The sequence below is a fragment of the Cebus imitator genome, unplaced genomic scaffold (genome assembly GCF_001604975.1).
Source record: "Cebus imitator isolate Cc_AM_T3 unplaced genomic scaffold, Cebus_imitator-1.0 Scaffold137, whole genome shotgun sequence".
Taxonomy (NCBI): Eukaryota; Metazoa; Chordata; class Mammalia; order Primates; family Cebidae; genus Cebus; species Cebus imitator.
Window position 1 is genome coordinate 3,546,620 of NW_016107452.1, and position 18,765 is coordinate 3,565,384.

The window sequence follows — 18,765 nt, forward strand, 5'->3', positions numbered from 1 at the left end:
CAGGGTCTTGATTTTCTTTCTGGGACAGGATGAAAGAAGTCAAGGAGAAGCCATGTTGCAATATAAAAAGTGCAAATCAAGGCCTTGAGGCTGGCACTCACAGGAACACCACGCCATAGTCAGGTTACACATGAGGAACATAAAAGGGGCTCTGTACACAGGGGCTTCCCTCACCAGCTGTTATTCCACTCCCTGGAATAACATGAATATCTAAAGAAGGCTGCCTCTGTTTTTCATCTCCTGGGTTCTCCTCTTCTAACCAGTCCAGGGTTCTGACTTTTCTCTCTATAGAATCCCTGACCCCCATGGGGGCTTCTCTCTCCTGCCCCAGCCCCTACCAAAAATCTTTTCTTTGATGTTTCCCTGGAGTCACCTGCACTCTGGGCTCCTTATCAATGGCCTCCCAGGGAGCAGATAGTTGGGTACAGGTTGGAGAGGAGTCCGGGGCAGCCCTTAATGGATAGAATGTCTATCAGCCGAGCTGCCCAGTGGGGTTTAAAGAGGGTGAGACAAAGTTTGAAACAAGCCAGAGAAAGGTCAGAGTGGCTGACATAGGGGCCGGAACCAGATTGTGATATTTCTGCCAGTTCATCGAAAATTTTGGATCAGTCCTTCCATGGATGACCTGCATTAGAGCAGCTGCCAGAAGTACAACAGGGCGTTCCCTGGCACCCAGGCCCCTCCTGCACCTGGCTCCAACCTGCCTTTCAGCTGTCACCCAAGTCTTTCCCGAAGCACAACGGCACCCTGCCCTAAATGCATCTCCTCACCAACCTACAAACATGCTCTGGGCTCTTCTCCTTTGCCATACCACACCTCTTCCCTGTGTATCTGAATCCTCTCCAATCTCAAAAGACAGGAGTGGACCAACCACAAAGGGGAAGTTACAAAGAGTACTTGAGCATGCAAAGGAAAAGCTCAGGGGGCCGGGCGCGGTGGCTCAAGCCTGTAATCCCAGCATTTTGGGAGGCCGAGGCAGGTGGACCACAAGGTCAAGAGATCAAGACCATCCTGGTCAACATGGTGAAACCCCGTCTCTACTAAAAATACAAAAAATTAGCTGGGCATGGTGGCATACACCTGTAGTCCCAGCTACTCAGGAAGCTGAGGCAGGAGAATTGCTTGAATCCAGGAGGCGAAGGTTGTGGTGAGCCAAGATCGTGCCATTGCACTCCAGCCTGGGTAACAAGAGCAAAACTCTGTCTCAAAAAAAAAAAAGAAGGAAAAGCTCAGCTTCAGTGGAGACTAAAGAAATACAAATGAACGATACTGAGCATCCTCTTGCTCCCCTTAAACACACACATCTGGCAAGGCAATGGCAAAACTAGAAAATTACACCTCACTGGTTAACAAACATTTTTTCTTGATGGGGTGAGGAGGGTATGGCAAAATTAGCAGTATAATCCTGCCTCTGGGAACTGGGTCTAGAAAAAAATCCAGAAAAAAATAAAATAAAACCAAAGAAGTTTAGACCTAACCTAAATGTCCAACAAGAGACTGACTACGTAAGCCAAATATTGTACGGATTGGGTATCCTTTATCCAAAACGCATGGGATCAGAAGTATTTTGGATTTCTGATTTTTTTCAGATTCTGGAATACTTGTATTATACTTAACTAGTTAAGCATCCCTAATCTGATAATTGAATGCTGCAATGAGCATTTAGTTCTGGATTTTGGAGTATTTCGGATTTTGGGCTTGGGTATATTCAACCTGTATATCCTTCTGAAAAAATATAAGTGCCACTACTAAAACTCCAATATGAAGAGTTGCCCAATATAAAAACAGATGGAAATAGACATATGCTACACTGAGCAGAAAAATCAAAATGCAAGTGTTTTCATACAAAATATTTTAAACACAGACACACTCAGATGAGTAGAACAGGCTTTTCCATGTGTGTGATTAAGATCAACTGACAAAATCAGATATCACAGGATAAGGTGATGTAAGAAAGTCATTTATAAAGGCCCGGGGATTTAAATCAATTAATAAGGTGAATCACAATTCTGGCTCTACCACATCACCATCTGGAGGCTACTGGCCAGTTCCCTAACTAACTTCGTAAAGCCTCCATTTCTTTATATGTAAACTGGGGATAAAAAGACAACCTACTTCATAGAATTGTCAGGATTAACAGAGTTGCTCAGTGTAACTTCCTTAGCCCACCAACACCTGACTCATAGCAAGGGCTTAATCAGTGTCTGTTGTTGGTGCCATTGCTGCTGCTGTCATTATTAGCAGCAGCTCACTGGGTATTAGGAAGGCTCGCGTTGGTTTGGATAAAACACTGTCATGCAGTAAGTGTCATATAGAAATGCATCCTAGGATTAGATCTGTGTCTTGCAGAAGCAGCTGCTTGCCTCCCATCTCTAAAATCAACAAGGGAATTTAAGTCAACTTCAACACTTGCCAGTTGTATTGAAGTCCACACCAAGTAGATGATTTCGTTTAAACAAAACAATTATTTCACTTAAATGAACTTCAGTTTAAATGCAGTAATTTACTTGGTGTAGATTTTGCTATTTCTTCCAGAATGGAAATAAACTTTAACAATTAAGGTAATTCCCTTTACAATGCAGAGATGTGCATGTGCGCTTAAATAATTTTAATAATCTAGATGACAAAATTAACATTTCCTTGTTACCATCTGGTTTCTTGCCCACTCAAGAACACAAACCCATTTGGATACCCTTTCTTCCCCCCAAATTCCCCTAAATGCCTGTAGTGGGATGGACAGCAAACCCCTAAAGATCTAAAGATCTCATGTCCTCATCCCTGGTGCCTGTGAATGTGGTACCTGACATGGCAAAATGGACTTTGTGAATGTGATTAAGTTAAGGGTTTTGAGATGGGAGATTATCCTGGTTTGTCCTGGTGTGCCCAGTGTAGTCACGAGTCCTTGCAGAAGGGAGGCAGCGGGCTTGGAGTCAGAGAAGAAGATGTGAGCATGGACGCAAAGGTTAGAAAGACGAGAGGCCACGAGGCAAGGAGTATGTGCAGCCACTGGAAGCCGGAAAAGGCGAGGAAATGGATTCTCCCACAGGGCCTCCAGAAGGAGCACAGCCCTGCCGATGCATTTTAGATTTCCAACTCCAGAACCATAAGAGAAGAAGGTGGTGTTGTTTTAAGCCACCAAGTTGGTAGGAATTTGTTACAGCAGCCCTAGGGAACTAATATGGTACCCCTTTGTTCACTAAGAGCACTTCAATTTCCCAGATGGGAGTGTGGGTTCAGAAGTGGGCACTGTGATCCCATTCCAGCTCCACCTTCTGTGACACTTGGACAAACTCAAGCAATGCACGTGTCTTCTTTAAGCATCAATTTCCCAGTGTGAGAAGCAGTAGCTGTCGAGGAAATTCGATGCACAGCTTCTTGGAGAGCACTTAGAAGGCTCTCTTGCACATGGCAAGCAGTAGGGCTACGGTAGCTGTTATTTTTCATCCTACTTGCTAGCTTCTTTTTCCTCTCCATTTTTTTTTTTTTTTAACAAAAACAGCTTTACTAAGATTTATTTTACATACTGTAAAATTCGACCATATGAAGTGCACAGTTCAGTGATTTTTAGTGTAATGTGCAGAGTTGTGCAACTGTCCCCGTAATCTAATTTCAGAACATTTTCATTGCCCAAAATGAAATGCCGTAACCATTAGCAGTCACTCCCCACTCCCTCCTCCCCTCAGCCCCTGGCAACCGCTAATCTACTTTCTGTCTCTACAGATTCACCTATTCTGGACACTTTATATAAATGCAATCATATCATATGTTGTTTTGAGGTTCACCCACGTTGCCGCATGGATCAGCTCTTCATTCCTCTTTATGACTGAATAACAGTCTGTCGTATGAAAAGACTACATTTTGTTTATCCATTCATCAGTTGATAAAGACCTTTATCCTTTTTTTGCCATTTCTTCTAGCATTGAAATAAACTCTGACAACTGAGGGAGTTCCTTCTATGATGCATAGATGTGCACGCGTGTGTGTATATATATGTACGAGTGATGTGTGCATGTGTGTGTGATATGAATATGTGCATGCATATTGTACATGCATGCATGTGTGTGTCTTTTAATCTAAGGCCCTAAGGAAAATCATCAGGACCAGAGGTCCCACCTCCCTGGAATGCCATGTCAGCATCTCTGATGCTACTGAAGATGCGAGGCAGGCCCAGGGGTGTTGGCCAGAACAATGACCATGGCACCTGGGAAAGGTCTGTTGGCTTTAACCTGAATCCCTAAAGTACCTTTCTTCCTTTATAAAACTGGTCACAGACCTCCAACACCTTTAGCATCACCAGACCCAGCATCCCACCCTAATTCCTTCCCTCAGTGCTGTGTCTTACCCTTACTGAACCTCAGTTTCCCCATCTATAAACAAGGTTCATCTCAGGTAACCTTGTTATGTTGTTATGTTGTTAAACTGCTACGTCAGAGAACCGCTGAGGAAATTCAATCACACTTAGTAGATCAAATAGAAAGAGCAAGGCTTTGCCTGTAGCAGGAACTCAAGAAATGTTAGTTACCATTGCTGCTACCGCCACCACCGCCGCCGCCACCATTAATGAAGACTGGCTGTCTTGAGCAGTCAGGGTGGAGGAAGGCCCTGGGGTCCACCTCAATGGGGAGAGTGGCTTTTCACCGACATTAGTAAGTGAATTTTTATTATTGTTTTGGAACCCTCTATGGATACTGTACCCCGTACTGCTTGCTCCTGGGGCAGGGAGGATTGCTTCCACTCCCCACTGAACCCTTCTTGGAAGTCTTCTGATGGATAGCCATGAGGAAACAGTGCCTAAGACTTTACTAAGTCATTGAGAGAGGAAAGGAACATCTGAGCAGGTAGGAAAAGCAATTACTTGGTTTCTAAACCTTGACAGTGGTCAAGACTCCATCAGCCTCTTCTGGGCACCAAAATCAAATCTCCAGAATATAAGAGCCAAGCGGGGAGAATGGATTCTCCCCTTGGATCTGCCATGGGGCAAATTGCTCCTGGTTGAATCATCAGATTTCCCATCACAGCCTGGTCCTTTCCACATGCATAGGGCGGTGGCCAAGTTGGACAGAGTCTTAACACCACCACATCAAAGAGTCTGAAGTTAGTTCATTAGCACAAGTTCCTTGTTTGCTTTGAAAGACAAAACATTTAAAAAAAAAAAACCTTAAGTCTTTGTGGTTACTGATTTGGAAAAATCATCTGCTTTTAAAAATCGAAAAGATTAGTGAAAGTGTGTTGGCCTGGAGATGGATGCTTGAAGTGTGTCAGGAGGAGCAGCTGGGCTCAGGGAAGTGGTTACATGGATACCTGTGCTGACTAGAGGCTGGCCCGGGGAACTCCCTTCCCGGTCTCTCGGTGATTCACCGGATAGTTTGGGGCCGCTGCTGGTGACACTCAGAGCCTTCCTGAACCAGCTTCCCCTGGGCCTCTTCTGAGACAAGCTTGGCACCCAGAGAAGCAGTGGTGATTCTAAAGGTAATGAACTGGGGTTAAGTTCAGGGCAAGTAATAAGATGCTTCTGAAATACTCCTAATTTTGAGGAAGTACCAAGGGAGCTGTAATAAGCCCACAAGGGTTATTCAGGACTTTCACTACTGCATTCTGAAGTGAGACTGACTTATAATTTGCCTTTCTCCTCCTCTCTTTGCCTTGTTTGGAAATCCAGGTCATACCGACCTCATCACAGGAGCTGGGAGTACTTTCTCTGTTTCCTCTTCTCTGTAACCATTCGGGTAAGGGAGGGGTTATCTGCTCTAGAATGTGTGGTCAGATGATCTATTCTAGAATGTTTAGATTTGCCTACAAAACCATCTGGGCCTTGTGTTCCTCCTTTCTTACTTCTTCTGAGGACTTTTTAACAACACATTCAATTTCTTTTCTTTTTTTCTTTTTTTTTTTTTAATTGAGACCAGGTCTTGCTCTGCCAGTCAGGCTGGGGTGCAGTGGCGCAATCACAGCTTACTGCAGCCTCGACCTCCTGGGCTCAAGTGAACCTCCTACCTCAGCTCCCTTCTTAGCTGGGACTACAGGCATGCGCCACCACACCTGGCTAATTTTTGTATTTTTTTTTGGAGAGAGGGTTTCGCCATATTGCCCAGGCTGGTCTCAAACTCCTGGGCTCAAGCTATCCACCCACCTCAGCCTCCCAAAAGTACTGGGATTACAAGAGTGAGCCACCGCTCCTGAGCTAATTTCTTTAATAGTTACTTCTCTATTGAGGTTTTCTAGCCCTCCTTTAGGCTGTTTTATTGAGTCGTATTTCACTAGGGAAGTGATGACTTTATCTAGGTTTTCAAATTGAATGGCATGGAGTTAGTCAGCATTTCAAGCTCAGAAGGACCATATCCTTCTATCAATAAACAAGGAGGATGTCAAAGAAGTATATCCTGTGCCACCAAGCACTCCTGATCCCCCCACCCCCAGTCAGAACATGTTTTTGTCAGTAATCAGGGCTTAGGAAAATATTATCGCCTGGAATCCAGCTGAGTGGTGGTACAGAGCCAGCTCAGTAGTTAAATTTGTAGTCAAATTGCCCGTGTTTCTCTCCTAATCCCAAACTGGGCACTTGTAGCCTCAGTCTCCACCTCTGTAAAATGGGTAGAACAACCACCTCTCAGGGCTGTCACATGAGGATCACATAGGGTACTTTGGAAACTCCAAGACTTCATCTGAGGAGAGTACTTATACTCTGAAACTTTCAACCTTACAGCTCTTCATTTCGGAAACTTGCCATTTACCAAGTCTTCTGAATGCCAGCTCCAGGTGCTGAGCATAAGCACTTCAAGTTTCCTCAGTACCGCCACCTGGAAGGCACAACGCCATCTGCATTTTCATCCCAGCCATCCTGGAGCTTATTCCTCTAGAGCAATGGCAGTTCTGAAACCGGGCTCTCTGGACCAACAGCAGCATCTAGAAACTTCTGCTGGAAATGCAGATTCTTAGGCTCCACGCTACACCTACTAAATCAGAATGCTGAAGGCAGACAGAGCCGTCTGTGTTTTAACATGCCCTCCAGGGGATTCTGATCCTGGGTCCATGTTTGGGAGCCCTACATTCTCAAAAGCTACAGGGCATTTCCCATGCTGGCGCTTCGTTCCCAAGGGCTTTTAAAACACAGGTCTCTAGTATGATCAATAAAGGGAAAAACGATAATCATGCTGAAAGAGTGAGTAGGAGGAGATAAACAAACGTTCTAGAAGTGAAAGCTGAGATCAATGGAAAGAAAACGGCAAATGGTGTGTGTGTGTGTGTGTGTGTGTGTGTGTGTGTGTGTGTTGTGTGGGATGACTCGCTCAATGGTAGAGATAATTTTGCAAACACTGAATCATGCAATGTGTGAGATGCAACGTCTGCGTGGCAGACAACAGTCATGAAGATGCAAGGAAAAGGATCTCAAATGTCCTTTGAGAAACATGGACACGGGGCCACAAGACTGGCATCAACGGTGATGCTCATCACCTTCCTGGAATTTGGAGAAAGCTGCCAGTCTAAATGCTATTCTAGGGCTCAAAGAGAAATGACGGCTCCTAGTTAGGGATGTTTCGCTGGTTAAAGGCTCATGTGAATCTGTAAAGCACCAATGCTTCGGCCTATTTAGACAACACTGTTAAGCAGTTCTCCAGGGCAGAACCACAGCAAGGGTTAGCAAACCCGTCAGCTTTTCTGTACAGATGAAACTGGTGTGTTTTAGAAAAAACAGAGACAGAGAGATGCTTAGTAGAAAGTGCAGCAGCAAGGCACAGAAACTATGTCAGGTCTTCAAACTTTGAAGGACCAGATCACATTGCTTCTCACAAGCTTCAAATCCAGGGAGTAATGACGGATCCACCAACAAATGAATCTAGGAACCATCTATTACAACCAAACACAGCTGCTGGAGCTCCTGTAAACACCTGCGGCTGTTAGAATTCATCATTAATGTGAAAAACCCACCCCCCAGCCCCCTGAGATCCTGATTCATTCAACTGGGATAGAGCCCATTTTAACAAGCTCTCCAAGGGATACTGAGGCAGATGGGCCCCAGACCACAAAGCCAGTACTCATTGCCAGAGAAGATCCAAAATCAAGAGCAGTGTAGAACCGATGCACATGCCCCACAAGCGTTGCTGGGGAAAAAAAAACGCAGTCTGAAACCAAAACACCATCCGCCAGAGCCCCAATTTAGCATTTGTTCCACAGCAGATCAGGGAAGTCAGCAGTAAATGAGTAACATGTTACATAAGTTGCTGTTCTGTATGCAGAACCTTAACTCACCAAAGAGAAGTAAAAACCATATAAAAAGCAACAGCCCACCCCCAAAACAAATGCTGTCCAACTGTAGCCAGGATTCCCCCATTCCCTTCTGCTGGACTAAGATGTCCTCCTTTGAGCTGCAAACCCCCAGGGCTCACCCTTGGGCCTCTGGAGACTGGATCCTTCCATCCAGGTAAGGGAAGTTGAGGTTAGGGAACAGGGTAGACGGAGGACATTCAGGGCCGCATGGGCATGAACACTGGCTTCAGCAAAGCTTCCCTCTGGCTGAAAACACGTGGAAACATGCTTTGCTGGACTATACCTCTGGCCCATTGCTGAAAAGTTCAGGAACCACATCCGCTCTCTCTTGGGTCTTGTCCAAGAACAAACTGCTCTCTTCAACATTCTCCTTTTCTCTCAGGCAAGGACTCTCAGTCTTTTCCTCTTCGCAGTTCCCCCAGACCTGGCTAACAGGCTAGCGCTAACTAGAATGGTAAAGGCTGATGGTGACTAGGACAATTATCACACCAGTGACCACAGAAGATGCCATTGCAGGTATGGTGTAGGCATGTACATAGATGCAACATATGTTACTCCTTCCATGGAGCCAGCCTCAGGCGCCTTCTCAACATGGAACCAGAGGCAGGCATTCCAACTTCCTGGCAAACAGAGGGAAGCTTTAAGTTTTAGAGGGAAAAGTCCATACCTATCTCTTCATTATTCTACTTCAAGCACCCAGCATGGCGACTAACTCTTAGGAGGTGATCAAAAAAATCAGTATTGAATTGAATTAAATTCACACCTGATGTGAAATTTCAATGCCCATCCCCCACACACATTTTGCCAGAAAGCTCCTCTCAAAATGCAGTAGAGTCACCCAGGAAGCTTGTTAAAAGTCCATCTTCTGGGCTGGCCCTCAGACTTAGGAAATCAGACTCCATGTGATCTGTGTCTCTCACCCGTTGCCAGGTAATCTAATACACGCAGAATCCGAGAACCAGTGCCGTAACCTTACAGGAGGATCTCACAGGCACCAATGCTATGGGATGTGATTAAGCAAAAGGGCCCTTTTGAAACAGACAAAACAGAGGCTGGCATCAGCTGAAGCGTGAGTAGAGAACATACATCAGGAAAATATGAGGAAGGTAAGAGATTCAGAGAACGAGAAAGGTCTACAATAGCATTTTCAGCTAACAGGACTATCATGGATCCCAACAAGCTGGCCCTCGCCTGTTTTCCGTTTGTGGGTTACCATGCCTTATCACCAGATCATGGACCGGGGGCATCGGCAAAGCCCAGGGATGAAGAGCACAGAGCTGGCAGCTCTGCCTCACCACAGAAGGCTGCACAACACGAGAGGCACACCCTCATGTAGACCTCTCAACAAGTCCAGCTTCTCTCCTCCATGCTGCAGACTGTCAGCTACAGTCAGCAGATCTTCCTCCCTCGTGCTTTACTCTTGGGGTTGCCCCATTTTGAGCAGGGCAGGAGGCTGCTAACAGCCGGAATGCAGGGAACCATGCCAGAGCTGTACCCCTGCACTTAAGAAGCCACCAAAGCTCCCCACGCCACCCTTCCTGAGACAGGGAACTCCGCCACCACCAGCAGCCGTCACAGCAACATCAAACACGGATGTTTATGCCAAGCCCCATTTACATGAGCCCACTTCTCCCCGAGAGATGAATTTCTAAAACAAACAGCTTTTACATATGTTCGCAGGCACAGTCACGTCAGCGTCAGGGATCCCCAGACGGAAACATGAGTCAGTCTGGGGCAAAGATGCTAAGTAAATCCTGTTTGGGTGAAATTCCTCTCTCTGCAGAAAGAGGAGCCTCAACGCAGATTGCTCAGATTTCTCAGCAGGAGTCCCTAAAGATGGCAAGCTCTACGAGGGAAGCCCACTCTGCACATTCTGCACTCCAGATCTACCATCGTCACACTGACACGCATTGGCCGCATCACCCCAAACTTCCGTGAGCCCTTCTAACCATTCCCCTGCATCCCAACATCCCTGTCTGCACACACGCCCTGGTTTCGTCGGGGAATCTGGTGGCCTTGGTTGTTGGGCACCGGTTGTGCACATTCCTGTAGGATTTCCAGACATCCCAAGGCTCGGGTCTCTGGCAGCCAAAGAGACAAATGCCACCAAGTATACACGCAGGTGTCTGAGAAATGAGGGATTGCACATAACTAGGACAGGCAGCTAACCTGAAAGACCCGATGCCATGAAGGACTCAGGTAAGGAGCAATGTGACTACACAGGAAATCTCACGCTTGGGAGCATGAACTACAGGGTCATTACCTCCTGTCACTGTATTTTTGCCCGTAGAGACTTCGGAAAAAGGAGGAATTCCATAACCTAATACAAGATAAGCAGGCTGCGTTACAATGAAGGTGCAAATCAAAAGAAATAGCACAGGATGACGTCAACCCAGCATTTAGGACCTGCTGTGGTCTGAATGTTTATGTTCCCCCAAAATTCATTTGAAGAAACATAACCCACAATGCAATCATAGCATTAACGGGGAGCAGGGAACCTTTAGGAGGTAATTAAGTCATAAGAGCTCTGTTCTTGTGGATGGGGTTAGTGCTCTTATAAAAGAGGCTGATGAATGCTGCCTTGCCCCTTCTATCACATGAGGACACAGAAGGCATCAGCTAACAGGAAGAGGCCCTCACCAGATGCGGCATCTGCCGGTGCCTTCATCATGGACTTCTAGCCCCCAGAATTGTGAGAAATTAGTTTTCTGTTTTTCATAAATTACCCATTCTAAGCTGTTTTGTTACAGCAGCCTGAACAGGCTAAGACACGACCTAACACAGGCCAGTCATCCAGCCTAGAGTGGCAGAAGGGCAGGAGACTCCAGCACAGGTGCTGGCACAGTCAACTCCAAGTCCACACTGTGCCTGAGCACACAGTACAGACCCCAACCCAGACCCCACCTTTCTGGGGTACACTGCTAGGGGCATGATGGGGCTGTAAGCAAGGGCTCTGTACCGTGTTGTAGAGGGCTCTGTACCGTGGGAGGCACTGGCCTGCTGAGGACATGCACCTCAGATCCTGGGGGTAAGGACTTGAGCTGCCCTCAGAAAACTGGGTCTAGAGGGGTTACCATGCCCTTGGGTGTCTTGAAGTACAGTCTGGAACTTTGGACCCATTCCGGACCTCGGCTGGAGCATCACAGGCTTAGCCTCCCCGCAAGCATGAGGGTCTGTAACCAATGCGGGGCTGTGACTGAGTCTACAAGGCTCTAGGTGAGAGAGACGAAGGGGGAATTACTGGCCACCTACAAGGTGGGGATGGAGGTGGGGGTCTTTTGTATGTCCCTAAGCTGCAGGCAGAGCTCCCTGTTGACCACAGCTAGAGCCAAACCCAAGAGAAAGAAAAGCTACAAACCGAGCCCGTTCTCCGCCAGCGTGGCGTGGTTCACGTCACATTCGCCCACATCTTGCTCTCCAACATGATCATTCAGATCCAAGCCAGGCTGATGGGACCCGTTTCCAAAGTGCCTCTCATCCTTCTCAGAGCCGGCATCCCCATTTTCCATCCCGTTCTGAGCCTTTTTCAGCGGCATTATTTGTAAACCACTGGGGGTAGTCCTGTAAGACACCGTCTTGGCAGCCCTGTCACCTCCTGCAGGAGGCTTGCCTGAATACCCTTTTTTTGGCTTGGCCAGGGGAGGGTTAATTCGCTTCCGTTTATGGGAGGTCCCCTTGCTCTTTCCAGGATCCGACGGTCTGTGGGAGAGTTTCTCAACTGAGGGGCCTCGACCATCACGCAGAAGCTTGGAGGTGCTGGACTGCTTCCCTGACTTGATCCGCTTGTCCTTGGACACGTGCAGCCCATTGAACTCATCAATAAACTCCTCACAGTGCAAGAGGTGGTGCTCCGGCTCCCACGTGTCCTCTGTGCTCCCGTAGCCTTTCCATCGGATAAGATACTCCCATTTTCCTTTCTTGTTCTTCCTCTTGTCTACAATCCTTTCAACCTGCGATACAAGACGAGAGGGTCAGAAAACAGAAAGAGAGAGAGGAAGGAAGGAAGAAAGTCAGTTCCAGGCAACAAGAACAGCATAAAGCCTTTGGAATAGAGGCATGTATCCTAGCCATGGGGTGAGCCATAAGCCATTCAATGCCAGAAGCCAACACTTGCAGGAGGGTTCAAGAAGGCTGGTTTATTTTATGACATCACTGTATGGAACCCAAGGCACATGCAGTCCTTTCCCATGATGCCTCTAGATGCCATGCCCAGCTGGTGGTAGCCACATGTCTATCCAAGCTTACTATTTTTTTTTTTCTTTTTGAGATGGAGTTTCATTCTTTCACTCAGGCAGTGGTGCAATCTTGGCTTACTGCAACCTCTGCCTTCTGGTTTCAAACAATTCTTCTGCCTCAGCCGCCTGAGTAGCTGGGATTACAGATGCCTGCAACCACAACTGGCTGATTTTTGTATTTTTAGTAAGAGACGAGGTTTCACCACACTGGCCAGACTGGTCTCGAACTCCTGACCTCACGATCCACCTGCCTGGGCCTCCCAAAGTGCTGGGATTACAGGCGTGAGCCACTGAGCCTGACCCATCCAGGCTTACTCTTATTTGAAATTGCATTGCAATCTTTCATACAAGATCTTTATTCTTTTCATTGCACCAAAGTAGACACAGGCTATTAAAGACCAATTTCGTGAGTGTTCTCCATCCTTATTTATAATAAGTAACGTTTATTGAGCAATTATATGGGAGGTACTATGCCAATGTATCTTTACTTATAATAATACCAGTGATCAGTAACATTCCTTGGGTGCTTATGAGGCACACTGTACTAAATGCTGGGCACAAACTCTCCCATCTCATTTTCTCCTGGACAACAACCCAATGAGGTAAGTATTTTTTCTATCCCCAATTTACAGTCAGAGAACTAGGGCTCAGGGAGACCAAGTAACTTAACCAAGTTCCAGAATGGTAAGGGCAAAACTCGGGAACCATTCTCACCTCAGACCTAACCTCTTCTCACTAGGTCATACTCAATCTCTTAACTGCAAAAATCTTCCATGGTGACCAAAAAGGACTTGAATTGAAAATGTCCAGTTCTACCCACACAGCTCCCCTAGTTGCAACACAGAGGCACAGCTAGGAGGCAAAGAGAGACGTAACATTTGTTGAGTATCTACTATGCACCTCACATGCCACCATGGGTGTACACCACTATTGTTTTTCCATTTAAGAGATAAAGATATTGAATATAAGGCAACTCGCCTACCATGCACAGCGAGGAGGTGATCGTCGTGGGATCTGAACCTTTACACGTCAGCCTCTAAAGCCATGAGCGACTGTCTACAGGTCTTCAAAGGTAAGAAAACCTCCCCTGTCTTTTTTGTGATCCCCCAGAAAGATACACTTGAAAAATACCAGTCCTGATGCTAATAACTGGTGATTTTAAGTGAAGGACATGTGAGGGTTCACTCAGTATTCTTTCAACTTTGCTGTAGATTTGAAATTTTTCAGTTAAAAGAAGGTGGGAAATTCTCAATGTTATACCCCCCAAAATGCTAAATTTCAATGAAAAAATAAGCAGTTATATTCAAAAGTTTATTCTACTTCAATGTTAATATGGTTTTCTAGAATGGAATTTTGATTCAATAAAATTAAGTCAAGTGAGGAGGAATATGCCTCTGAAACTTACGAAAAGAAAAAACGTGAGCAAAGGTGACTACAGTCACTGTTGATAATTGTTGAAGACAGGAAATGAATACGTGGGGTAAATTATATGGCTGTTTATATTTACGTGTTTGAATTTTAGTATGTTTAGAATTTTAATCCTAAGAAGTAAAAAAATTTTGAAAAGTGGGATTATCTCATCAATGGCTTTTGTACAACAGAGGTTATGTGAAATAATTTAACCACTTTCTTTGCTTTGCACTTAATAAATATGCAAATAACTAGACCACACTGCCTCTTTATAATACCGCCTCTTCATAGATAATTTAAATTGTTCCCTTAATCGATTTATCTCCATTCAAATTGGCCTAAAGTCTATCAAATTTTTTTCTTTATTAAATGCCCTGTGAACCCCTCTTTTAGATTAGATAATTTTTAGATATAATACACAAACTCTGTAACATTTTTAGAAAGTAAAATCATTCCTAACTAATCCAATATCCAACTTTTGGGTCAACGAATGGGGTTACTGAGTATCCCTTTATAATAATGTTTCAGAATGCCAAGGATTTCTGGAAGAGCCTGCAGCTTTGCTCTTTGATAACATTGAGAACTCTCTACCGGTTACTGAGGGAGGAAACAGAGCAAGCAACCAGGCACTACCTGAAACAGCAGCATTTGTGAGGACACCAACTTAGGAAAGGCAGCAGCACCCAGATATTTCCTGGGAGCTAAGTGATGTGATGTATCCTCATGAAGGCCTCCAGTTCTGGAAAACATATGCTCATCTCCAGGGATGTAGAAATTTCTTCCCCAGGATGAAGCAGAGGACCACGTTAGACAAATAGCCAACACAATGGATGAGTGTATGGGTGGACAGGTGAATGGATTGATGGATGCGTGGATGGGTGGGTAGATGGATGGATGGATGAAGAGATGGATAAATGGACTGATGGATGGTATGTTGTATGGGTGACTAGATGGATAAATGAATGGATGGATGGGTCGATGGATAAATAGATGGATAGAAGGACAGATGTGGGATGGATGAAAAGGTGGGGACAAAGGTAGGTTCATAAATGGATGGAAGATTGGATGAATAGATGGCACTTATCAAAATGGCATTAGTAAAATATTTAAGAACAGGGCTTTGGAAAAAACTATCTGTTTTAAATCCCCTGCTATGCCTCTTATCATGTGTTCTTGAGCAAGTTGCTGAACCTCTTTGGGCCTCAGATGACTCACAGAGCAAGGCTTAAGTAACAGCGCCTATCTCTTGGGGTTGCTGTGGGAAATACACAACTATGTAGGCTTGCGTTCCACAGTAATCTTGCATAGCCTCCTGTGACCACAAACCTTGTTGGTATCTAAAAACCTTGTTGGTATCTAAAGACAGAATGTTCCTTCACCTTTCAGAATATGACCCCTTAAAACAGTCAACTCCTCCCTGGGAAGAAGAGAGAGTAGACCTACTTAGATAAGTGCTTTCATGCATGGAAGGTAGCTATGTGTGGTTGCACTGCTTGAAAAGCTGAGGGTTAGCAAGGGTGCAGTGTCAAGATGGCTTTTTAGGGCCACGCTGGAGGCGGAGCTTAGTTTTGTTCCCTCCAAGTTACTGGAGGTTTCAATCACAGGGTCACAGGTAGCTTTATGGGGAACATCAAGGCTAGTTCTACTTCTGGTCCCATCCACAAAGCCATTGGGTGGCTTGTCAACAATTTCTACTTAACCCAATACCAATGATGAGCAGTATTAAAAGAACCATCTCTAATAGCCTGGTGTGTGGAGGAAGACATTTGTCACTTTCTATCCGTATGACCTTGGGCATGTCACCCAATCTCTCTGGTCTTGGTATCTCCATCTGTAAAACAGGTAAGAATAAAGGAAATCTGAAGGGGTTGATACAAGAGAAGTATCACTACAAGATGAACGGATGGCTCTGACACATAGGAAACTTCAGTTCACACAACTGCTTTTATATACATTTTTTCACCCCAAATTTTAAAAGGCAAAAAACCAAAAGGTTTTTCCAGGTTCAGAAAACGATGCTTTTCCTGAAACACTGGAATAACCACAAAATACTCTGGGGAAAGCTGCCGCGCAAGTCCCCAGCATACTTTGATCTCTGGCCTCTCTCAGGACCTAATCTTTACATCTTTGTGTAGGTTCCTGACCCTCTTTTCCTCTTCTCAGAAGCGCCTCAGATAGAACCTGAATTCTAATTTGTTTTGTTGATAACAAAAGCCCAAGTCATTTAGGACTCGATCTTGCATATGATTGCAATATTCTCTCTCTGGGAAATCCTTTCTTCTTAAGCTCCCCCAAAACTCCTCCACTATCTCATAACTCCTCACACCAAACAAACAAAGAGCTGGTCCCCCTGGTCCTGGTGGCTCCAATTCCTGATGCACTGCCCCCACTCTACTTGTACAGGCCACATGCTTTACCTGAAGCTCAGTCCTTCCAACTGGAAACAATCATTAATTCTCTTCCCTTGCATTTGCACATATGAATGAATGCATGAATGCTATTAGAAAATCCTGTGTGCACACCCCCACCAGCTCCTTTTCTCAAAAATAAGCAATCTGAGATGCTGAACTATTCCTCAGAGTTCCATCACTGATTAACATTTACTCTCTGTGATCCCTGCTAATGTGAGAGACTGTTCTGTTGCAGGTGGTGGGGGCAGGGAAAAGCCGATGCAATAATTACCAGTGCTAGGATGCCACCTGGATGGCTGTCTCAGTATGATGAATAATAATGACAATCACCTTGACTGGTACACGCATAGTTCCAGTAACAGTGTACATCACTTTAAGGTGTTAGATTTCATCTTACACGCAGCCTTCCAGCTGGGCATCATTTTCCTCATTTGACAGGGGAGGAAACTGAGGCTCAGAGAAGCTGGGTCACTTTTCCTTGATCACACAGTCAGTAGGTGGTTAACCAAGATTGAATCCAAGTTCATCCGACTCCAGCAGCCTAAGATCCTAGCCACATCTTGCCAGTGACAAGCTATTAGAACAGGGCAGGGCCAAGCAAAACATCAACCATATGAACCAGCAACAAGAGAAATGGACACTGAGGAAGAAAACGGCTGCATGCAGGTCAGGCATTCAATAACTCTTCAATGATCACTGATAAGTCGGGCAACAGTGTGCAATAAACCTTGCAGACTGTCATGGCTCACAGGCTAATGCGGAATACAGTTCTTAAAAGAAGGGGCACAACGTAATATGTAGTGACAAATTACAAAAAGTACTTTGGGCCAGGCACGGTGGCTCACGCCTATAATCCCAGCACTCTGGGAGACCAAGGTGGGCAAATCACCTGAGGTCTGGAGTTCGACACCAGCCTGGACAACATGGTGAAACCTCATCTTTACCAGTAATACAAAACTTAGCTGGGCGTGGTGGCGCATACCTGTAATCCCAGCTATTTCAGAGGTTACAGCGAGCTGAGATTGTGCAATACAGCCTAGGAGACAGAGCGAGACTCTGTCTCAAAAAAAAAAAAAAGCCATCCAGGAGGCATCCTAGCACCGGTAATAACTGCATCAGCATTTCCCTGCCCCCCACCTGCAACAGAACAGAGTCTCACACTAGCTGGGATCACAGAATTCTGATGGCAAAGAGGATGGTGCTGTGAGGAATAACGGCAGCGGGGACGGAGCTATTTCAAACAGAACAGTCACCAAAGTTCCTCCAAGAAAGAACAGTTTAAACTGAGAGTAAACTCAGCCCGTGAGATGAGAAGGACTGGAGCAGTGAGGGGCAACGGAGACCACCGACTCCTCCTCAGCCTTTCCACTGGCAGGCTGATAAAATACCACCACCACCACCTAACATTTATTCAGCGTTCCTAAGGGCCAGCCACTGCTGTACTTGATCCCTATACATTAACTCTCCAAAATAACCCAGCAAGGTAGGTAATCTTATTTTCTTATTTTTTTTTTATATTGAGGATAAAACTAAGGCACCCAAAAGTTATGGACTTAGATAAGCACAGCAGAGCTAAGAATTGGTCTAATGCATCTTGGCTCCAAAGCCCATGCTCTTGGCAACCAACTTACCCACACACCTGTCATTGTGCCCTGGGCCCAGCCCAAGGCCAGCAGCATACCTGAAGCTTCAGGCTCTTTCCCTCAACTCCTGCCCATGTCCTTGAGGTCCTGCAGCACCTTTCCATCACTTCAGATTAGCCTCCTGCACTTGCCTCACCTAGAGCCTCTACCATGCCATCCACAGGGCCTCCTCTCCCTCTGCTTCAATTCTTCATTGGTCCAAATGGAAACAGACTCATCACCCGTTCTATTCCCCACCCCAGATTCCCACCTAACCAGCACAATCTATAAGATTACAATTGCTCTGGAACCCAGGATTACAATAAAAGATTTTACAGAATGCTAAAGGGGTATCTTCCCAACAGATAGCACTGGATTGAGAAATTGTGGGTTTACTAGTGTATTTCTTGGTCTCTGGGAAAAAAAGGCAAGGCCAAAAAAAGAACAGAGAAAGAAGACATCCACACCTACAGCCCCTCCCCACCCATACACCAGAGCAGCCATTCCCAGCCAGAAACAGCTCATTCCCTGACTCTGTACCTCACCCCACATCCCTGAAGACCTTTCTTTCTACATCTTTTCAACATCCTGAGACAACTCCCTTGGGGATGGAAGGGCACAGGCAGGCACCCCATCTTTACAACTTGGAGTATGAGGTCCTCAGGAAGGATAAAGAGAACAAGTTCTAGCAACAACTTGGCATGGGCTGTTTAAAGTCCAGAAGACTGAGATTACTTCAGACAATCTAGTCAGAGAAGAAGGCAGTACAACAGGAGGATTTTCCCCTCTGGCACAGCAAAACTACACAAGGGAAATGGCTGT

The 18,765-nt window shown here is 45.6% G+C and overlaps 1 protein-coding gene across 1 annotated transcript in view; it reads right to left on the reverse strand.

The window, feature by feature from the left end:
- CDYL2 (chromodomain Y like 2) overlaps nucleotides 1-18,765 on the reverse strand; it is a 209,753-nt gene that overhangs the window by 79,570 nt on the left and 111,418 nt on the right. The window contains exon 2 of the mRNA XM_017541852.2: nucleotides 11,624-12,215. Within this exon, the coding sequence (XP_017397341.1) occupies nucleotides 11,624-12,215 (592 nt within the window). The remainder of the gene's footprint in view (nucleotides 1-11,623; nucleotides 12,216-18,765) is intronic.